Below are 20,316 nucleotides of genomic sequence, written 5' to 3' on the forward strand. Positions count from 1 at the left end.
AAACATGACTTTTAAAAACACCAACATAGGCTTTTCGCGAAAATGACGTCACTTCCGGTTTTGGGCAGGTAATGGCGGACAGTTAGTTCGCGCTGACATATATGCCAACGTAGGAAGTCTTATGAACGTCGGCAAAGCGTGTTTCTGGAATATTATCTTTTTGTTGCTGCAAGTTTGGAATATTATGTTTTTGTTGCTGCAAGTGCTTCTTATGCAATTTTTGCAAAGTTATATGTGGAAGGAAACCTGTGACCTAGGACAAGTTAATGACATAAGATGTAAGTACAAGTCCTCCGGTTTCACATGCAAATAAAATTATTGCGCTCTCTTACGTGGCTCCAGTTCTACAGGGATTTAAAAATAGTTTATATTTATATAATATATTTTATGTAATAATTTATCAAATTTGGGTTAGTACGATATAAACGACAGAAGACAAATGGCACGATAGACACTTTTCTATCGTCCACACGATATATATCGTCTTATCGCCCAGCACTACCTGCATGTGTGATTGTTCATGTCTCATCTGCAGGAAACAAACAGTAAATGAGTGAAGGACACAGGACATGTTTCCAGCTCTTCCTCCTCTTCAGACATTCTCTTCATACCTGAGAGTGTCCAGTCTCCAGCCTGGTTCCTTCAGTCCAGCCGACAGCAGCTTCATTCCTGAGTCCCCTGGATGATTGTAGCTCAGGTCCAGCTCTCTCAGATGGGAGGGGTTGGCGCTCAGAGCTGAGGCCAGAGCAGTACAGCCTTCCTCTGTGATCAGACAGCCTGACAGACTGCAGACACACAAAGCAACAATCCATCTGTCAACAATCGTTTTCTCTTTGTCACAATAACATCTATCCATTTACATCCATTCAATGTAACTTTATTTATAAGTGACAATTCCCAACAGACACCAACAGTCATCTCAAGCTGTTTAACAGTGTAAGGTAACAGCCTCCAATATTAGAGAGAAAGCCCCAACCATCAGACAATCCACTGTGAGCAGCACTTGGTGATGGTGGGAAGGAAGAACTCCCTTTGACACAAAGATCCTCCCAGTGAAAACACCCTCCAGGAGGAGCATCTACCATGACTGAGGGGAAAGAGAAGAGATGAGCTCAGAGAGACAAGAACAAAACACAAACTAAGGAGAGAGAAGACAAAAGTTAAAAACATGCATAGCATCATGGAAAGTCCACCACAGCCAGGCTTTCTTTGTGTTCGCTGCTTTGACAAAACCTCAAACCGAACCTTAAGCTCCTTATTCCACACGCTGGGAACATTTGGCCTTCAGTGGTGTTCTGGCTGACACACTGGAGTGACCGGAGTGCTAAAGAGTGAATCCGACACACCAGTGTCACCCCTGATATCTCTACTACACTTTCAGCTTCTCCACCTGAGCTGTGGCTAAGGTGCTACCAGCATGCAGGCTCGGTGTGTCTCACTCAACAATTACACTCGTCACCCAGACTAACACCACTCCACAAGTTCACCACTAAGAGGCGCTAAAAGACCACATACAGTGAGATCATCACTAAATGTCTGCTGTGTCTGAAGGTGACTTGGTTTTTTAATAACTGGCTACATGAGCATGATTAGCTGCAGTTCCATCTTTGTAAAAGAGACTCAGCATTAGAGCCAAACAGAAACATTTCTACTTTTTAGTATGTTTTTTAGTAGAAATGTTTCTGTAAAAAATTTATTTGATATTTCAATGAAAATACTTTTTAACAATTGTTTATAAGTCAAGAATAATAGTTAAATAAAAAGAAGCGACAAATCAATAAACACTCAATAAAACTTTGTACAGCTAAAACTCATGTAGACAATGCCAGGGGAGGAAGTAAAACTAAACCTTTGACACCAGAGATGATAACTACCAAAATAAAACAGGAAGTTAATCACACCATCTGAGTGAACCTAGTAAAGGGATGTAGTGGAACACTGATGGAAGTAAATAAACTCAAAAATACAAACAGTAACTAAAACTAATGAGAGCTGATGGCAATTGTGTCTGTGAGCAAGAGGAGGGAGAAAAAGGAAAAGTAAGAGTTGTCACCAAGCAGAAACGGGAGCTAGAAGCATGTAAATATAATAATAACCACTGCAGCCAAAAAGAGTGCCTGACGAGCCCAGTTGTAAGTAAGCTATTAAGCTGGTTTAAAAGAAGCTAATAGATTATGTGATGAATGTTGAGTTTTAATCGAAATTTTTTAATCTGTATTCACTGAGTATGTGTATGTGTAATGAAAACACTGAATTAAAATTGCTTCCCTTAAAAACACCAAGCTTACAATTAAATTTCTAATTATGATCTTCAGTACCCAACACCGTGACTATGTACATATTGTCGGGTGTGAGAATATTTGTGTTGTGTGCTGTGGATTCAACTCTGCAAACTCATCACTATTTTCATCATCAAATTTCTACTTAGACAGCAACAAAACAGAAAGTAGTTCCCAGGAACTACTTCTTGTTTTAGAATCTTTCAACATAAGAGTATGTTGCACATCAGAACACCTCCACATCTCCTCTTATTAAAGGATTACCTAATTATTAATTTGCTAATTCTGCCAGTTGATTAAAAAATGTTTGATCTCACCTGAGAGCTTCCAGTTTACAGTGTGGATTCTTCAGTCCTTCAGACAGAAACTTCACGCCTGAATCCTGCAGGTCATTGTTACTCAGGTCTAGCTTTATCAGATTAGAGGACTGAGAGCTGAGACCTGAGGACAGAGCTTCACAACTTCTCTCTGACAGGTTACAGAGACTCAGTCTGAAAAATAACAGCAAAACAATAAAAAAATTACTTTTGATCAAGTGTAATGAGATTATATAACATTTAGGAATATTCCATTCTCTTTTTGTCTGGAAAGTAATGAGCAACATGTGGAGACAATCAGAGAGAGAAGAGAGAAGTGAAGAGAGAACAGAGCAGTAAAAGAACACTGGATAGTTCAATGTGCTTTTGGTATCAACAAAATGTGTCAAATGTCTTTATTTTGTAATCGTTTCAGAAGAGTTCATGATTAAAACTTAGATAACAACTGAAGGCCAGGTCTGGATGGAACTTTGATGGGAGTTACACCCAGAAAAATTTCAGAAATGCCGACATGTATTCAGTGTTGAACAAAGTGAGTACTGATTATCACTTAATAGCTCTATAGACTTTTCAGACACCAGCACTCATGACTGTTTTTCGGGGGTTATTTTGTTAGTTTTTTTAGTTGATCGCACCTGCTTTTTATCAACAAGCATACAAGTTAAAATGTACTCACAGAGCTTTGTTGGAGGCTTTGACCACTGGCAGCATTCTCAGAAGAGCCTCCTCAGAAGCAGAGTATTTCTTCAAGTCAAACTCATCCAGATCTTCTTCTGATGACAGTAAGATGAAGGTCAGAGCTGAGCACTGAGCAGGAGACAGTTTACCAGTGGAGAGACTTCCTGAAGTCCTGTATTGTTGGATCTCCTCCACTAGAGAACGATCATTCAGTTCAATCAGACAGTGGAGCAGATTGATGCTTTTCTCTGCAGACAGATTCTCACTGAGCTTTTTCTTGATGTACTGAACTGTTTCCTGATTGGTCTGTGAGCTACTTCCTGTCTGCGTCAGCAGGCCTCGTAGGAGACTGTGATTGGTCTGCAGTGAAAGACCCAGGAGGAAGCGGAGGAACAAGTCCAGGTGTCCATTTGGACTCTGTAAGGCTTTGTCCACAGCACTCTGGTAGAAGTGTTTCTCTACAGATTTTACTTCTTTTTCTGGTTCTTGTTTTCGAAACAATATAGACCATGTGGATTTTGTTTGTTTCTGTTCCAGCAGATTGAGTCCAGAGTTGATGAAGGTCAGATGGACATGAAGAGCAGCCAGAAACTCCTGAACACTCAGATGGATGAAGCAGAACACCTTGTCCTGGTACAGTCCTCTCTCCTCTTTAAAGATCTGTGTGAACACTCCTGAGTACACTGAGGCTGCTCTGATATCGATGCCACACTCTGTCAGGTCTGATTCATAGAAGATCAGGTTTCCTTTCTGCAGCTGATCAAAAGCCAGTTTTCCCAGAGACTCAATCATCTTCCTGCTCTCTGGACTCCAGTGTGGATCTGTCTCAGCTCCTCCATCATACTTGACCTTCTTCACTTTGGCCTGAACCACCAGGAAGTGGATGTACATCTCAGTCAGGGTCTTGGGCAGCTGTCCTCCCTCTCTGGTTTCCAGCACATCCTCCAGAACTGTAGCAGTGATCCAGCAGAAGACTGGGATGTGGCACATGATGTGGAGGCTTCGTGATGTCTTGATGTGGGAGATGATCCTGCTGGCCTGCTCCTCATCTCTGAATCTCTTCCTGAAGTACTCCTCCTTCTGTGGGTCAGTGAACCCTCTGACCTCTGTCACCATGCCAACACAGTCAGGAGGGATCTGATTGGCTGCTGCAGGTCGTGTGGTTATCCAGAGGCGAGCAGAGGGAAGCAGTTTCCCCCTGATGAGGTTTATCAGCAGCACATTCACTGAGGTGGACTTTCTAGGGTCAGTTAGGATTGTAGTTTTGTGGAAGTCCAGAGGAAGTCGACACTCATCCAGACCATCAAAGATGAACACAACCTGGAAGTCTTCAAAGCTGCAGATTCCTGCTTCTTTGGTTTCAATAAAGAAGTGATGAACAAGTTCCACCAAGCTGAACGTTTCCTCTTTCAGCACATTCAGCTCTCTGAAAGTGAATGGAAATATGAACTGGATGTCCTGGTTGGCTTTGTCTTCAGCCCAGTCCAGGGTGTATTTCTGTGTTAAGACTGTTTTCCCAATGCCAGCCACTCCCTTTGTCAGCACTGTTCTGATTGGTTCATCTCTTCCAGGTGAGGCTTTAAAGATGTCTTCTTGTCTGATTGTTGTTTCTGGTCTGTCTGGTTTCCTGGATGCTGTTTCAATCTGTCTGACCTCATGTTCATCATTGACCTCTGCAGTCCCTCCCTCTGTGATGTAGAGCTCTGTGTAGATCTCATTCAGAAGGGTTGGGTTTCCTGCTTTAGCGATGCCCTCAAACACACACTGGAACTTCTTCTTCAGAGCAGATTTAAGGTTACGATGACAAACTGCAGCAGGAAGTTCTGAATAATAATAATAAAAATACAACTTCAACAATGATATTTTACAAAACGCTGATGACAATTTCTGACCCACTAAGAAATGACTGAACACACTGGTGTCGCAGGTGTCTCATTTATCTAACAGCTTAAATCTTTAGATAAATCCTCTTACTGCTCTGCAGACGGTCAGCCAGCTCCTCCTGCTTCATTCTCCTCAGGAAGTCCACTGTGATCTTCACAAATGCCTCTCTGCTGTGTTTCCTCTGCTCATCATCCTCCCTCTGAAACTCCAAGCACTGGGGCTTATTTGGATTCAGAGCCTTCTGGATCTTCTTCAGCTCGTTCTTCACAAAAGTAATGATGTTGTCCTCCAGCAGCTGGAACAGAATACTTTATGAATGACCCACCACTCTGAACTTCAGTCTACACAACATCCACTTCTTTACAATCAACGGGCATATCATCCACGGTCTCTTCACCAATTGTAACTTTGACTTTATCTGATTAACTGACACATTCTCCACAACTCCATGATCCCAAAACATTGATGGTGTTCATATGAATGCAGTGATGTCAGTGGGAGAAACATTTCACTGGTGTTCAGAGCTGCCTACCAACGGGTTGATGATCGAAGCCAGAAAGTCTGCTCCTGCCTTCAGTTATTTTTATCTACTGTGTGTCAACTGGCTGAACCTACTCCAGCTGTCTACCATCCCCCTAAACTCAACAATGACTTAGTGATCTATCCATTCTCTGACCAAACACATCCTGCTGCAGGATGTTAACATAGCAGCCAATGATGATCCCACTCACTGTGAACAACACATTTGGACCTGATTTGCTGCTCTGGTTTCCACGTGAACTTTGACTGCTGTCACCAACTTGAGAGGCTCTACAGTAAAACTGGACTTGTCCACAAACAGATGTATAAAAATCATAAACTACATTACAAGGACAGCATTGCTCAATCAACTCTAATTACTATGGCCATGTTATCTCTTCTAATTAAGGCACAGACACTCAAACTTGCTGCTTTCAGTGAGAAGTCAAATGTCTGAATATGAGCTGGAAGCTGCTGAGAGTCCTCCTCCTTCCCATGGGGTTTACTTTCTCTACTACTTTCACTATAAACACGCCCCTTTCATGCACCTGCAGAGGGCCACCAGCAGATGGAGCTGTCTTAAACAAATCCACTTGGATAGTTAGCTGTAGATGATTTTCTCAGTATTATTGTAGGATTTTGACTTATTCTTCAGATTTAACTCTTATATTGTGCACAAGTGTTGAGCGACCCATAATTTCTCTGTACTTTTCATAAGAGCAGCCAGACTTTCAGCTAGTTTTTCTTTTGCTCTGCAGGCTTTATGAAGGTGTGTCAAAGTTGTTCTTTGGACATTGCCTGCTTTTTAAAATCATTTTCAGTCCTCGTACAGGAACCTTCTTCAAGCTAAATCCAAGTGTGTTAGACCAGAGTTAACTTGATATGTGTGGGTGTGTAACTCTTAGAAGCTGATTGGCTGCTTTTTATGGGGGCTGGGTCTTTGGAAAGTGAGCAAACCACAGTTTTAGTAACACACCCTGAACTGCACACTTTAACAAACAACATGAGATTTTAACAGTAATGTAAAAATCCTGTGATTCATTGTTATTAAGCACAAACACATCTATGGCCCCGTTTCCATTAGTAGCTGCTCAGATCAACTCACCACAGGTCGCCACACTGGACTAGATCCACTGGTTTCCATTACAGTTGAGGACCACCTAATCTGGTCGTCTCAATACAGCCGAGTCTCAACTCACATCATTAGTAAGTGCTAATGCTGCTAATTTCCATCATATTTCTCATTTATTTCTCAAAGTTATTGTAGAAACAGTTATTCAGCTTCATTCCCACTGATCTCGACTACAAACTGTTTCACTTTGGTTTTTGTTTAAAGCCTCAATGTTTAAAACGCTTCCCTGTGATCACATTTGCACTGTATGATTTCAAAGTTTGTTTTCTTTTGCTCATTTAGTCCACAGAGTCCTTGGTGTTCTGAAAGTGACCTATAAATAAATGTATTATTATTAATATTAATAATAAAGTAGTTGTTGTACATGTACAGACCATAAATGTGGAGTCCAGCTGTGTTTGATGCTGCTGGGCAGACTGACCACTGGGAACCTCTGAGCTATCCTCTTCCACTCTGTGGAGGAACCATGGACACACACACACACACACACACACACACACACACACACACATACACATGAAGCCACTTTCATTATTAAAATGTGAATTCACCTTCAAGAATCTACAGAGACAATTTGGACTGGATAAATCAGATTTATTTAGGTACTTTCAATTAAGACACTTTTACAATACAGAAATATTGAAGAAGCCCTTGAGAGAAGGAACCCATATAATAGAAATAATAACTGGTGCGTATAAAAAACCTCCATCAAGAATTTTATCGAAATTATATAATGGTCTGCAAAATTTGACCTGGCACTTTCAAAATGTTTTTCCCTTTATTCTCCTCATCAGTAGACTAACTAGATGCTGAAGTACCACAACTGCAATTTATGGACACCTGCAGTCATTCACTGTCCCACTTTTAACCTGCGACTTTAGCACACGTCATCTCTTTTTATGCGACATCTTAATAAATATAAATAAAGGAACAGAAGCCTTTCATGTGTTTCTATTTAGGCTTAGATGTTTGAAGGCTTGCAGTGATGTGAAATAAGAATGTCCAAAATGTGTTATACCGTGCAGCAGCCCATGTCGCCCGTATCAAAAACCGCCACTGTACACAGGACAGGAAACTGAACCATGATTAAGAAAGAATATTAATGAACCAAGAAAAGACATAAACACTGGGTCACAGGACCGTAGTAGAAAAGAAAAGTTGCTGGTACTCATGGTGCCCCGACGTCATGCCAGCGCCGTATAAAAGAGGAGCTGAGACGTCCTGAGGGTGGAGTGCTCATAACTTAGACCTGTGATGTTATGATGTGTGTGTTCGCTCTCATGTATGCACGCAGTAATAAATAGTTTGACCACAGCTCTTTCTCAGTTGCAGACGTTTTATCAAAAAACTCCACGACAACATCATGATATAGACTTGTAGTTTGCACCGATGTGTTTTCTAAATTCGATCACACACATATATGTGAAAAGTCAGTGTGAGACACTGATGGAGCTCATAGACTCTATTGCACGTCTGCGCTGTGTTCAGCATAATATTAATTAGCCATTAATTAGAAGAGCTGTATTGTTGATTTGTCTGCTATTCTTCTTAAAAGGTCAAACTAATATATAATATCGACTCATTACATGTAAAGTATTTCAAGTCTTTACTTTTTATCATTTTGATGATGGTGCCCAGGGCACCAAACAGCCTAGGACCGCCCCTGCCTGTGAACCTTCCATGTCTTGTGTCTCTACAGGATTTTGTTAAGTTGTGCGTTCTCCCTGTCTTGTTGTGTCTGATTAGTTCCAGCTGTTGTTTAACTGAATTTCTCTGAGCAACCAACTCAAGGGATCAATAAAATTCTCTCTCTGTTTCTCCTCTTTAACCTCGTTACAAACACTACAGCTAACTGTGGATTTTCCTGTTTTAGCTCAACCAGCAAACAAAGCAGAACCACTTCCTGCTGATGAGACAAAGAGTGAAAGTTTTTAAATAAACTCATTGCTGCAGCAAAGAGCAGCACGACAGTGAGACAGATTTTTAGCTTCAGTGTTCTTATTCTCCACAAAGTCATTGCTTCTGTCACTAATTAGCTAATATGAACTAATCTATGTCTATTAGCATCCAACCAACTCAAAGAGTTCATGTTACTAACAGCTCACCTCTCTGCAGCAGACACAGGCTGGACTTTAAAATCAATGATGGCATCTTTAGACGTGTCACTGTGTAAGGACACAGAGCTGGGTGGAGGTGCAGGTGGGTTCCTGTGAATAATGATGGAGCAGTGATGTGAGTGCTGAGCTGTGACATGGAGAAGAGTCATGGACAGTTAGAGATGGTCATCTCACCTCTGAGCTTTGGTCTGGCTCTCATGTTCCCCACACAGAGTGCTTTTAGAGGGAGGGACTCCCTGCTCTCTGTCCTCACACTGATCCATGCTGCTCAATTCAGCTCACACACACTTTCTACCTTCACCTGCAGAGGAAACACAAATCATTCATGTGCACATCAGCTGAGAGCTGCAGAGGTCATGTCTGATGTGTTGGACTAACATCCATCTGAGACACAGCTTTCATCAGTTCACTACAAAAAGTGTCACAGAGCCCAGTTCAGCCTCCAAATCCTCCATTACTGTAGTCCTACAAAGGTCTTCAAAGAGTTCATACTCTAACTGCTAGCTGCTCTGCTAGCTAACTCATGTTAATGCTGCTCAGAAAATGTTTATAAAACATTAAAGAGTGAAAAGTAAAGCTTGGAGTCACAGGATGATGCTGATGTAAGCAATGAGAGCACTGCGTTCTTCATTGCTGTTCCTTTGTTGTTAAGCCACAGAAAATGAAATCTTAAGGAAAAAATTACAATGTTGATAAATCTATTTATTTGTAAGACAAAACTTGGCTTAGTTTGTGGAAAGCTGCATGAAGCTGGCAGCGTGACATTTGTCTCAAAACTGCACGTGTGATGGAGAGAAATGTTTTAGATATTTGTGCGCACAGGAAGGTTTTTGATTGGTGAAGCTGAACTTAATAAACTGAGTGTAAATGATGAGGATCTTTTCAGGTTGTGATGTGTGGATTGCAGCACACGCTTGTGAGTCCTCATATGAAACACACAAATCACTGCAGACGTGTGTAAATCTTATGGATCATATCGCACCCAGTCGAACTACTCTAGAGACACGTTTGTCTGTTAATGAGCTGAGATCTTTTATTGGGACTCGTCATCCAAGAGAAACCCTCCCTGTCACCATGGTTACTGATTGTCACCTGTGTGCACAGAGAGCAGAGAGAGGCTCTGCAGCTGTGCACCGCTGATGTCAGTGTGCGCAGCTGCATGTGGGAGTTTCTAGTGAACCATCAGGTTACACATGTTTCTGATGTGACTTCATCCCAGATACACTGTGGCGTGTCCAGCGGGGTGGCCTGGGGGGGCACAGGCCACCCCCCCAACCGGACTGGCCACCCCAGGTGCCACCCCGAAGCTAAAACAATAAAATTCAATGAAATATCAAATGTACGATTATGTTTTCACAGTGAAGCTCAGATATCCGAGTGTAAGTGAATGCAGCATCGGCTTCTGAGCTATGAGCATCATGTTAGCAAAGGTAGAAGAGCCAAGCAAGAAAGAGGCACCGCAGAAAACAGTTTTTCGGCGAAAGGTTAACAGTTTAACATAGCTGGACTGGCCATCGAGCATGGCGGAGCTTCCACAGCGGCTAGCAGGTTGATGAGGGAAGGGTAGGCAGGAGGAGAGACCCGAGGCGGCTGCTGGTCCGAGTGTCAGGTGAACTGAACTTCAGGTAAGAAGTTATGACCTGCAGTCTATCTGGGTCAGATATAAACCAAGTTTAGGTGGAGTTTATTTTCATTGTGCTGACTTTTTACAGTCAGTTACAATAACTCATACTGGTGCTAGCTAGCATGACGGAGTTTCTATACAGCTGGGTGGGTGTTATGATGTTACTGATAGTGAACTTTATTTTATTCATAAGTTTAGTTAGTAGAGTTTACAGCGGCTCCTTAAAAAATGGAATGGTCCCTCATTCAGAGAAAATATTACGCGTTTCGTATTGAGCTGAGAAGAGACGCAGTTTGTCCCGGACTTAAGCTAGAATGAAAAAAAGACACAAAGCTGGAGTTATTCTGTGTCTTTGCTGCACAGCTGCCTCTTCTTCTCTCATTCTCTCCCCCTCCCTCTCCTGTTGCTACTTCAATCATGAAACTGATCAATGATCAGCTGATCGGCTTTTCTCTCTTGTTTATCGCCCAATTTGCACCAGAAAGAGGAAACCAGCAGATGTCGCGTTAAACAACAGCAGCACATTTAAGCTTGATCAGCTGTTGTTAGAATTTATTTAATATTAATTTCTAGTATCAGCTGATGTTTGCTGGAGCCACAGCTGTAAAGCTGCTGGTCATGATATCGGTTTGTATATGTGGTGAGAGGGAAACATGAAGATGAAACCAGGAGATGTCCTTACTGAATCATCAGAGCTGAACAGGTGATGGAGAAACAGGTTTACCTTTTAGGTGACATGGATGAGTTGAAGTTATGAACTGTTTCTGAGAGACAAATAACACCAGGATCCTTTTCTATGTAGCTGACAGCTGGTAACTGTGCAGGGGCGGGTCTAGCAAAGTTATGCCAGGGGGCCAGGTAGGGCATTAACAGGGAAAGGGGGGCACAAAGAAATACTTTTCTTTCTTATTCTCATTTAAAATATCTCGCTTTTATTAAATAATTATCTAAATCTTGCGAACAAAGTTTTTATCTGATGTAAAATTGATAGAAATCATACATATACCAACAAGACAGTGTACATCACTGTCACAACAGCATCTGCTTTCATTCAAAGGCTTTATGGCTTTAATACCTGGTGGGCCGGTCTGTAGTCAAAATGCCCAATTTTTTGTCCCAGTCCAGCCCTGCAGGTTAATACTGGCAGTGTCACCATGCCAGCTGACTATATTTCATCATCAGCCAGTGTCGTTCTTTATATATCAATATTACCAAAGTTTATCATAAGGCAGCATAGAAAGTATTTACTTGCTTTCAGGTTTTATTCAAATGTTAGTCTTTTCATTTGTTTCCCCACTTTTTTCCTGTTTCAAAATCAAACACCCGTTTGTGAGAAGATTATCTTCTTTTTTTAATAGGCAGATAAAGTTTTGCATTGGCTAATTTGCCAATTGTATGTTAAAAATGTTCATATTTTAATATTTAAAAATGTTTTTGCCCAAAACATACGTGCACTATATGTCAGTAAAAATACTATGCAAATATTGCTGCACCGTAGTGGTTAAAACCTCATTCTAATAAGAGTCAAAAGCAAATTCAGTTATTAGGTTTACAGGGTTATTGAATGATGGTTAACTGTTGGTAGAATTTTTTTAACATTATCTGCCAATTACATCTGCCACCCTTCTCCAAATCTGTGCCCCTACCTGGCCCCCCCAACAAAAATTTTCTAAACACGCCACTCCAGATACACGATGACAAACCGCTTTACTTTAACTTTACATTTATAATTTGGTCTCTTTCAGGAGAGTCCAGACTCCTACACAAACACTCAGAGCCTGAAACACAGAGACTAACTGAAAAACGTGTTTTGTCTTAAAATCAAATCACAGCAGAGCGAGCAGAGAAAGAAACGACAGATCAAATCTTCACAGCATATTTCCTTTTTTCTTCAGAAACATGTTTCCACGTCACGTACAGCGGCCTCACTCACTCAGAGCTCAGGGCGCGGTCAGCCTCTTGGTCCAGCTGTGAGTCCGTTACCGTGAATCAGAATAACTATCAGAACTATGGAGCGGCAGATTTGTGCTGAACTAAGCTGCACACAGCTGATGTTAGCCAGGAAACATTACACACTGCTAACGTTACCTTAACACGGAGCTTCACACGGAGACGATCAGCCTCAGACACAAAGTTCAGGAGAGAAAAACGTCGGGAAGGAAAAACCAGGGAGGGGCTTGTGGGACAGAGGGTCCACAGCCACAAACAATCACAGCACTCCATTTCACTCCACTTTTGTTACGCCCCCCGCTTTTCCACAGCAGTAAACTGTGGCAGTAACAGAGAGGATGGAGTGAGTGAACTCAGCACATAAGATTTTCTATTGAACGTAGAAAAACACAGAATAGATTAGTTTGAGTGAATGGACAGCCCATGTTGCACAGACCATAATAATACTGACAGGCGGCTGTTTGTTCAGAGCTGATTTATTTCTGCTCATTTTCCTGTTTGAAACACAAACATCTGTCAACACTTTGTTTCAGCTCCACATTCATCCAAACATCCATGATGAAGGTGATCATGGTCGAGTGTGAGGTACAAAATTCTACTGTAACACTTTACCTTCATCTGATGTCAGTATGACCATCAGCAGGATTCTAATGCAGGACTTTCGCTGCAGTAAATCCCCTCAAAATACATGAAAGTAACATTAAAGCAGCGTTTCATCCTCAGTGTGTGTTTAAACACACTGATCCAGGATCAGATTCATGTTTCTGACCTGAGAGTTTACCTGTACACTAATGATGCATTCAGGGTCCTGCAGCAGACTGTTGGCTCTACAACGGGGGTTTTATCCTTCAGTCACTGCAAAAATAAAATCTGCTAGAAGATAGAAGCTCTGAGGTCACACTGTCAATATGTCAGCACACGAGCTCACACATGACTGCTTCATCAACATGGAGCTCTGAGTGTTTATTAAAGGATCATTGTGTGAAAGACGCTCTGACACAGCTGACTGCAGCCTTTAGCTGTGAGCACACAGTGTCTCACATTTACATTCACTTTACTGCCAAATACACTCAATAACTTTAAACAGCTGCTGTGGTTCCAGGGCTGAGCCCCCAGTGTTTCCCCTGATCAGGTCTAAGATATCTGCCTGCACTAATTGCAGGGCGCAGCTGCAGGATCAGGTTCAGCTATAAATAGACTGCATGTTTTACAGGAACTGACAGCACTAAAGGAGAAGAGGACAAACTAAACAAGACACAAACAAACACACACAGTTTGTTTATGAAGAAAAAATCAGTCAGTGAGTTTGATTCAAGCTGATCAATAATGTATAATCATGTGGATTTGTCTTCAAACACACGCGTGATTTGTCCTGAAATAAGAGCTGAACATGCTTTAGTGTGTAGAAGCTGTTGTTATTGCAGCACTCCCTGATGTTTGAAAGTGTCTATTTTAAAGTGGTCGTGTGTAGGATTGTGTTTCCTTCCTTTGTGCAGTTCTTACAGTAAACATGTTTGAATGTTTCCTGTTCCCCTGATGCTTCTTCCTGTTGGATAAAGTTGGTTTGAATAACATGTTCTTATAGGTTTCAATGAACTTCAAACTGTGATCCACTTACAAAACTGTCTCATTTTATTGGAACGATCCACATTTGCATCCATTCACGGTACATTTGACATCAGGTCTGAACACGTTTGTACACATGATGAAAGCACAGATGGTGTTTGTGTGTCCTTCTTAAACTTAGTGTGAATGTTTCATCATGTAGAACTACTTAGAACAAAGTCTTTGGGAACATTTGGAGAACACGTTTAGGAAAGTAACATCCTGGTAGAACATTTTCTTAAAGCAAAGCAGAGCTGCAACATGACTGTGAGGATTCACAATAATAAAGTCAGAATACTTTATTATTATGAAGACTAAAGTGCACCTTAATGCTGCCAATGAAGACACATGTTCTTTGTGAAAGCATGAGCACAGCTGACATGCACCACACTGACCCCACTCGCCCCATTTCTTCATCCACTTCTTGCTCTTGTGCTTGAAATGAGACGCAGACGCAGCAAAAGTCAGAGGCTCTAAAATCCACAAAAAGGGGGCTTGTTAGATCAGGATATTGATGTGATCCATAGAAAACATGGATAATACACCACTTTATTTGAAGACATCTGTAGCACTGCCTCAGTTCTGGATGTTTCCACAGACTCCTCTGTGCACCTAAAGAACAGGTCAAAGGTCAGCAGCACATGTAGTTGGGACAATTCTTCATTTACAAACAACAGTCGCACAAACTATACAATTATTTTCCTCCAATTACTTTTCACTTGCAGAAATGGTCCTGTGTGATTTCTAGGCTGTGATATAAAAACTAGTTCCTAATGGCAGCGATTCACTCAGTAAACATGTGTTTCCTTCACCAACCTCACACACAGATCCAATAAGATCAGGAAGTGGGCAGTATAGTACAATATGTGTTATTTTGTACTGTACTGCCCAAACTAAAGATCTGCTGAAGTGTTGGAAATGATTCAGATGTTTATTTTGGACGATACAGCAGAAGATCAGACATGAAAGTGGAGATAACACAGAAGACCTGCAGCAAAGGGTCAGAGGTCAGACTGGGCCACTGGATTCAACAATGAGCCAATGATCATCAAGTAGTGACTAAAGCAGAGCCCTGACGTTCTGACATTTATCACACAGTTAGAACAAATGTCTGCTGATGACTTCATCTCATGAAATGACTGATAGATGTCAATTCATTGATCAGCTGAGCTGCTGATCTTCATCGTGCACAGAAACATTCAGCTTGTTTCAATCAGTAAATAACTCCCACTACTGTCAGTTTGAACTGTTCCCACTCAAAATGCTGTCAGAACAATGATCATTGTAGAACTTCACAAACATCACGTGTTGTTTTCCACATGTAAGATCAGCAAACATACAGAAACTTCCTGTTGCCACACACGGCCTCTAAAATCTCTTCCACGCTTTCTGTCTGAAGTCCACTCTCTGTGTCGGATCCACAGGAAACAACAAGATCTTATTAACATGGTTTTCAATGTGTCTCCTTCCAAAAAGTCCAACCAATGAACAAATGTGTATATTTGTGGAGGCCGAACAAAAGCACGACACATTTCTCTGTTTCTATAAACTGGTGTCAAACACAAATATGAAGAGTTTCATTGACAGACTCCAAAATGCCCCCGCAGTGAATCAAAGGGAAATCCTACAGTGTGCAGAGAATCTTAATGGCTCCAACATCAACACATCCACAATGTTGAATCCAGTTCTACCTCACAGAGTTACTAAGACACACCCTCTGCCAGCATTACAACAGCTCCACCTGCTTCACCTGCCTCCTCAGCCTCTGTACACCTGAAGAGAAAAGAAAGGCTCCAAAAGCTCAAATCTACAAAGGATTCATGAAGTTTCATCCAACAATAACATGTTTGCCTTCCACAGTGTGCTGTTAGACACCACTGTACCTCTGCCATTTCAGAAAGAGCAGCTTGGGAACATTTTGGCTCCAAACACTTTGTGTTTAAGTTCCTAATCTTTGTTTTCTTTGTGAAGCCGACAACATCTGGAGCTTTTTGACTCATAGAAATGTAACCCACATAAAAAATCTGAATCGAACTCTTAAATTCCAATCGGAGCGTGTCCGTGAAGGCATCGCGATGCGTCATGACGCACGCCACGCCGCGAGTCTGCACGTGCCTGTTGTGACCAATCACATTCAGGTGGCACTAATATATGCCTTCCGGGTTGTCGCCTCAAAAAGATGCGGGGGAGAGGCGGTAGCGGATGGAAGCAACAGTACTTTGATACCGCCGTGCTGATTATTCCAAATAAAGCTGTTTTCCATTTGAGATGAAATGACTTTCTGTCCTGATATATAATAAAGATGTGAGTTGTTTTTGAGCCCCTGTATTAAAAGTAGATCCAGTTTAAAGTCAGCTTGAGTTTGATGTCTTTCTGTCAAAGCTGCTCATGATGTTGAGCTGCTGATGGAATAAAAACAGTGAAAAATCTGCCTCAATATAAAAACATGTAGTCCAGACTTAAATGTAGCCTATTGTTAGCTGAGGTCCACACACAGTGTTTGACAGTGTAAACTGTGTGAAAGGGCTGCTGGTGGAGCTCACTAGGATGAGCAGGTGACCATGTGCCACGAGGTGGAGAGCAGCTGGCCTGGCTTTGATTCTGACCCGGGCCACGCCCCCTTTCTCTCTCCCTCTGCTTTGCTGTCACTTATCTTCACTGCTCCGTCCAATAAAGCTGAAAAAGGCCCCAAATCAAAGAAATCTGCTGCAGCCTCTGAAATGTCTTCTGTTTCCTTCCCGACGGCTTTTTCACCGTCAGCCCATCAGACAGTCCAGTAGCATTTATGATGATGTCATGATGTTGAAGAGACTGCTATGGTGGCCTCCCATGACCCCAGCCTCATCTACACTGAGATGCAGACATTTGAAAACATTCAGCAGACAACTGAATAATAGTCCAACACAACAGTCTGTGTACAGACACACACTGAGCTTTCATAGAGTCAAAGGACTCAATCAAACACAGCTAGTTGAGTCATTTCTTGTGTGAGTCTAAAGTGAATCTAGTATTTGAAAGTCCACTTCCTGTATTTGTTGTTGAAGACTTCTTCAGCTTCTTCTCAAGGACATCAGCTGCTTGTTTGGCAGCAGAGGCAGTTAAGAAGCTTCCTGAAAAACACTGAACAGTGAGTTCACTGTGGCATATGACAAATTCAGCTTTCTATGTGCAAATGTGTCTGTGTCAACCTTTCAAATGCTGTTGAATCCAAAACATCAGCGGCTCCTTGGCTGCTCACTTCATGCACTTCTGTCTTTGTGACAGTCCAATGACATCACAGCTGTTTTCACCCCCAGTGTCTCAGGACTGGACACCTTTAAACATGTGGAGGATCAAACAGCCGTCCAGCTAAACATACATGAAACTATCAAAGCTGACAATCATTCCAATAACATCTAATGGTGCATATATATAGACACAGGACTACAAGGAAATGGCTCTCAGCATCTGGCTGTGGGAACAAATGAGTCCCTGTTTGTGTTCAAATTGTGTGCATGTTTTAGACGTGTGTCACATGTAGAAACACAAAAATCCCACAATGACACAAAGATGTGTTTGACACAACTGTGCAGCTGTAAGTTGTTTCTAATGATTCATTGAAGCTCTTCTAACATTCTGGAGACAATCAGTCCATGAATCTGTTCAACACCACAACAATTTGACTTCAATGTGAACGTTTGCCATTAAATAACCTTCTTCATCCAGCTGACAGCATCCTTCATTCTATGATATGAACAGTTCCTCCTGTTGATGACAAACCTCTGACATGATCTACTTGAGGAGCTTTTTCATGTGAAGCTCTCTGAGCTCAGGGCTAAGTTGCTGTGTTTCATCTTTAAGAGCTGCTGCCTCCTCGCCGCACTTGTTCTTCTCTTCTTCTCCTAATGACACCATTTCTGCTTCATATCTTTCACTGGGCCTAAAACAGATGAAGAGTAGATCTACTGCTGTTCACTGTTTGTGTCAATATGGAGAAATATGAAAGACAAACACAGCACATACAGAGAAATGTAGACAGAATGTGCAGCCAGTGCAGTAAATGGTCTAAATATCAGCTCTTTAGAAAATGATCCTGATGAACATGAAACTAACATCCAATGAGAAACACAGCTTCCTTGTTTCATGTCCAACAACAATAAATGAAGAGCTAATAAAGAGCTATTCTATTGTAAAATGCTGAGATGATTATTAGACAGAACCCAGCGGCTCACCAAAAGCCTGCATTGAAAATCTATATGAAAGTAATCTATGCTCATATATGGCAAAATCCTTTAACTGTCACTGTGTTTTTCATCTGTGCTCTTGTTGGTTGGACAAGTTTCTAAATGACAAAGAGCTCAGTGGACTTTGCATCCATCAAATCCTGTTAGATGTTTGTTTTTCCTTCACAGCTTTGTGATGAAGGCTAAAGAACAGAGATATGAACTATTGCCAATATGAACCCTGATGCATGACGTGGGCACAGACCCACCAAAGCAACACTCAGCTCACCTCATTCCAGGCGCTTGTCTGCTGGAGACCATGAGCCTTGTTAGTCACACATTAGCACCGTGGTAGGAAACAGCCTCCATCATTTCATTAGATCTGAATTTGGACTGTTTCCCTCTGGATGAGAACCAAGTCTGTCAAATCTATTGATCCAACACAAACTATCAAACACATTGGCTCACAGTCAGATTGGCTTTGTATGGATGGTGTAACAGGGGCTGGGAAAGGATGCTGAAAGCTGAATATAATACAGAACAATAACAGGACATATAATCATGTAGCAAACATGATCTTCAACAGGCACACTTCTATTATTCATGATCACAAACACAAAGAACGTGTGCAGCCCTGATATCAGCCCTAATATATGAGTGTGTTTGCCCAAAGATTGAAACAGCATCAACATGACAGCTGTAAGAAATCTTCTCTCAGCCTTGTTTGGCAGAAGATCCCTGCAACAAAGATTGTAGCTGAAAGATGACGTGTGTAAAGTTTGCTCTTTGGGAGGGTTGTGTAAATGACCTTTAAATTTGGTAAAAATTTTTACGTTTGTTTTAAAGGTACTTCGGTTTTATTTTGAAATCCATGCTTTTATTTTCAACCAGGAAACTGGCACAAAACCGTTAAAGGGCTTGTTAGTAACGTTTGTTTTAGGATACAATAAATAGTGTGCCTTAAAGTGAAAAATATGTACGTTTCCTTTGCCAATTAGTACCTGGCTGACAGTGGCACAAGGTTTGTTAATGTTTCCTTTAACGGAATAAGTTACGTGCAATCAAAATGTCGTTTAATAGAGTTAATGTGTTGTTAACCTTGACCTTTATGTGTAGTTGTAAGTTAGTGAGGTGATATAATGAACTGAGTGATGTAAATTTGATGTATATGCTATATGTGAGCAGGAGAAATTTGTTTCTTTTGATGTTATGGTATTAATATTGTTGGTTTTGTTTTGCTCCTAGCTCTTACGGTGTCTTCACTGAATGTTTCAATAAAAACCTTTCCAATAAAACCTCTGTGAAGCATCAGTATAAGAGACCATCATTCAGCCAGGGATGCTACAGGTTGAGGCTGTTTTTAGACCTTTGATAGTTTCCAATCCAGTTCTGAAAGACAGAAATAAACCAAAACAACATCATTAAGATCAGATCATGGAGCTGTTTGCTGCCTTGTTTCTATCTTCACATTACAAGACTTTACTACAATAAAGATGCTAACATGTATCTGTAGGAACAACATCATTGAATCTATAACAACTGGAGCCAAACCAGTGGCCTCTGCTGGGATCACTGGTGAGCCAACACTTCCTTGTTGGATGCAGATTTCAGGGCTTCCTGTTGCTCCTCCGTTATAACTGTTCTCTCTTCTCAACACATGATGACACAAAGGAATCAGCAGTGATGAAGATGATGCTGAAGAGAAACACACATTTCACACATATAACAGACCAGTCCCTCCAGTGGTTCACAGACTGGATCTGGTGTTACTGTTGAACTTGATTTGACGCTTTGAGTATTACAAAGTTAAAGTCCATCATTTAAAACGTTTCCCTGTGATCACATTTGCACCGTCTAATTTCAAAGTTTGTTTTCTTTCAGTCATTTAGTCCACAGAGTCATTGGTGTTCTGAAAGGGACCTATAAATAAATGTATTATTATTAATATTAATAATAAAGTAGTTGTTGTACATGTACAGACCATAAATATGGAGTCCAGCTGTGTTTGA

General features: G+C 41.3%; 1 protein-coding gene and 1 long non-coding RNA gene across 2 annotated transcripts; both read right to left on the reverse strand.

Annotated features, from left to right (window-relative positions):
- Positions 1-3,268: 3,268 nt before the first annotated feature.
- On the reverse strand, positions 3,269-20,316 carry LOC112846147 (protein NLRC3-like). The gene is made up of 3 exons (XM_025905421.1): positions 20,289-20,316; positions 5,249-5,453; positions 3,269-5,097 (listed from the first exon to the last, which is right to left on the reverse strand). Exons 1-3 carry the CDS (start codon positions 20,289-20,291, stop codon positions 3,269-3,271), a joined length of 2,037 nt encoding a protein of 678 aa, XP_025761206.1. The 5' UTR covers positions 20,292-20,316.
- Positions 7,216-9,155, reverse strand: LOC102077849 (uncharacterized). The gene is made up of 3 exons (XR_268798.3): positions 9,101-9,155; positions 8,915-9,016; positions 7,216-7,262 (listed from the first exon to the last, which is right to left on the reverse strand). It is a non-coding gene; the product is annotated as an uncharacterized LOC102077849 (long non-coding RNA).

Source organism: Oreochromis niloticus, linkage group LG3 (assembly GCF_001858045.2).
Source record: "Oreochromis niloticus isolate F11D_XX linkage group LG3, O_niloticus_UMD_NMBU, whole genome shotgun sequence".
In the NCBI taxonomy this organism is placed as follows: Eukaryota; Metazoa; Chordata; class Actinopteri; order Cichliformes; family Cichlidae; genus Oreochromis; species Oreochromis niloticus.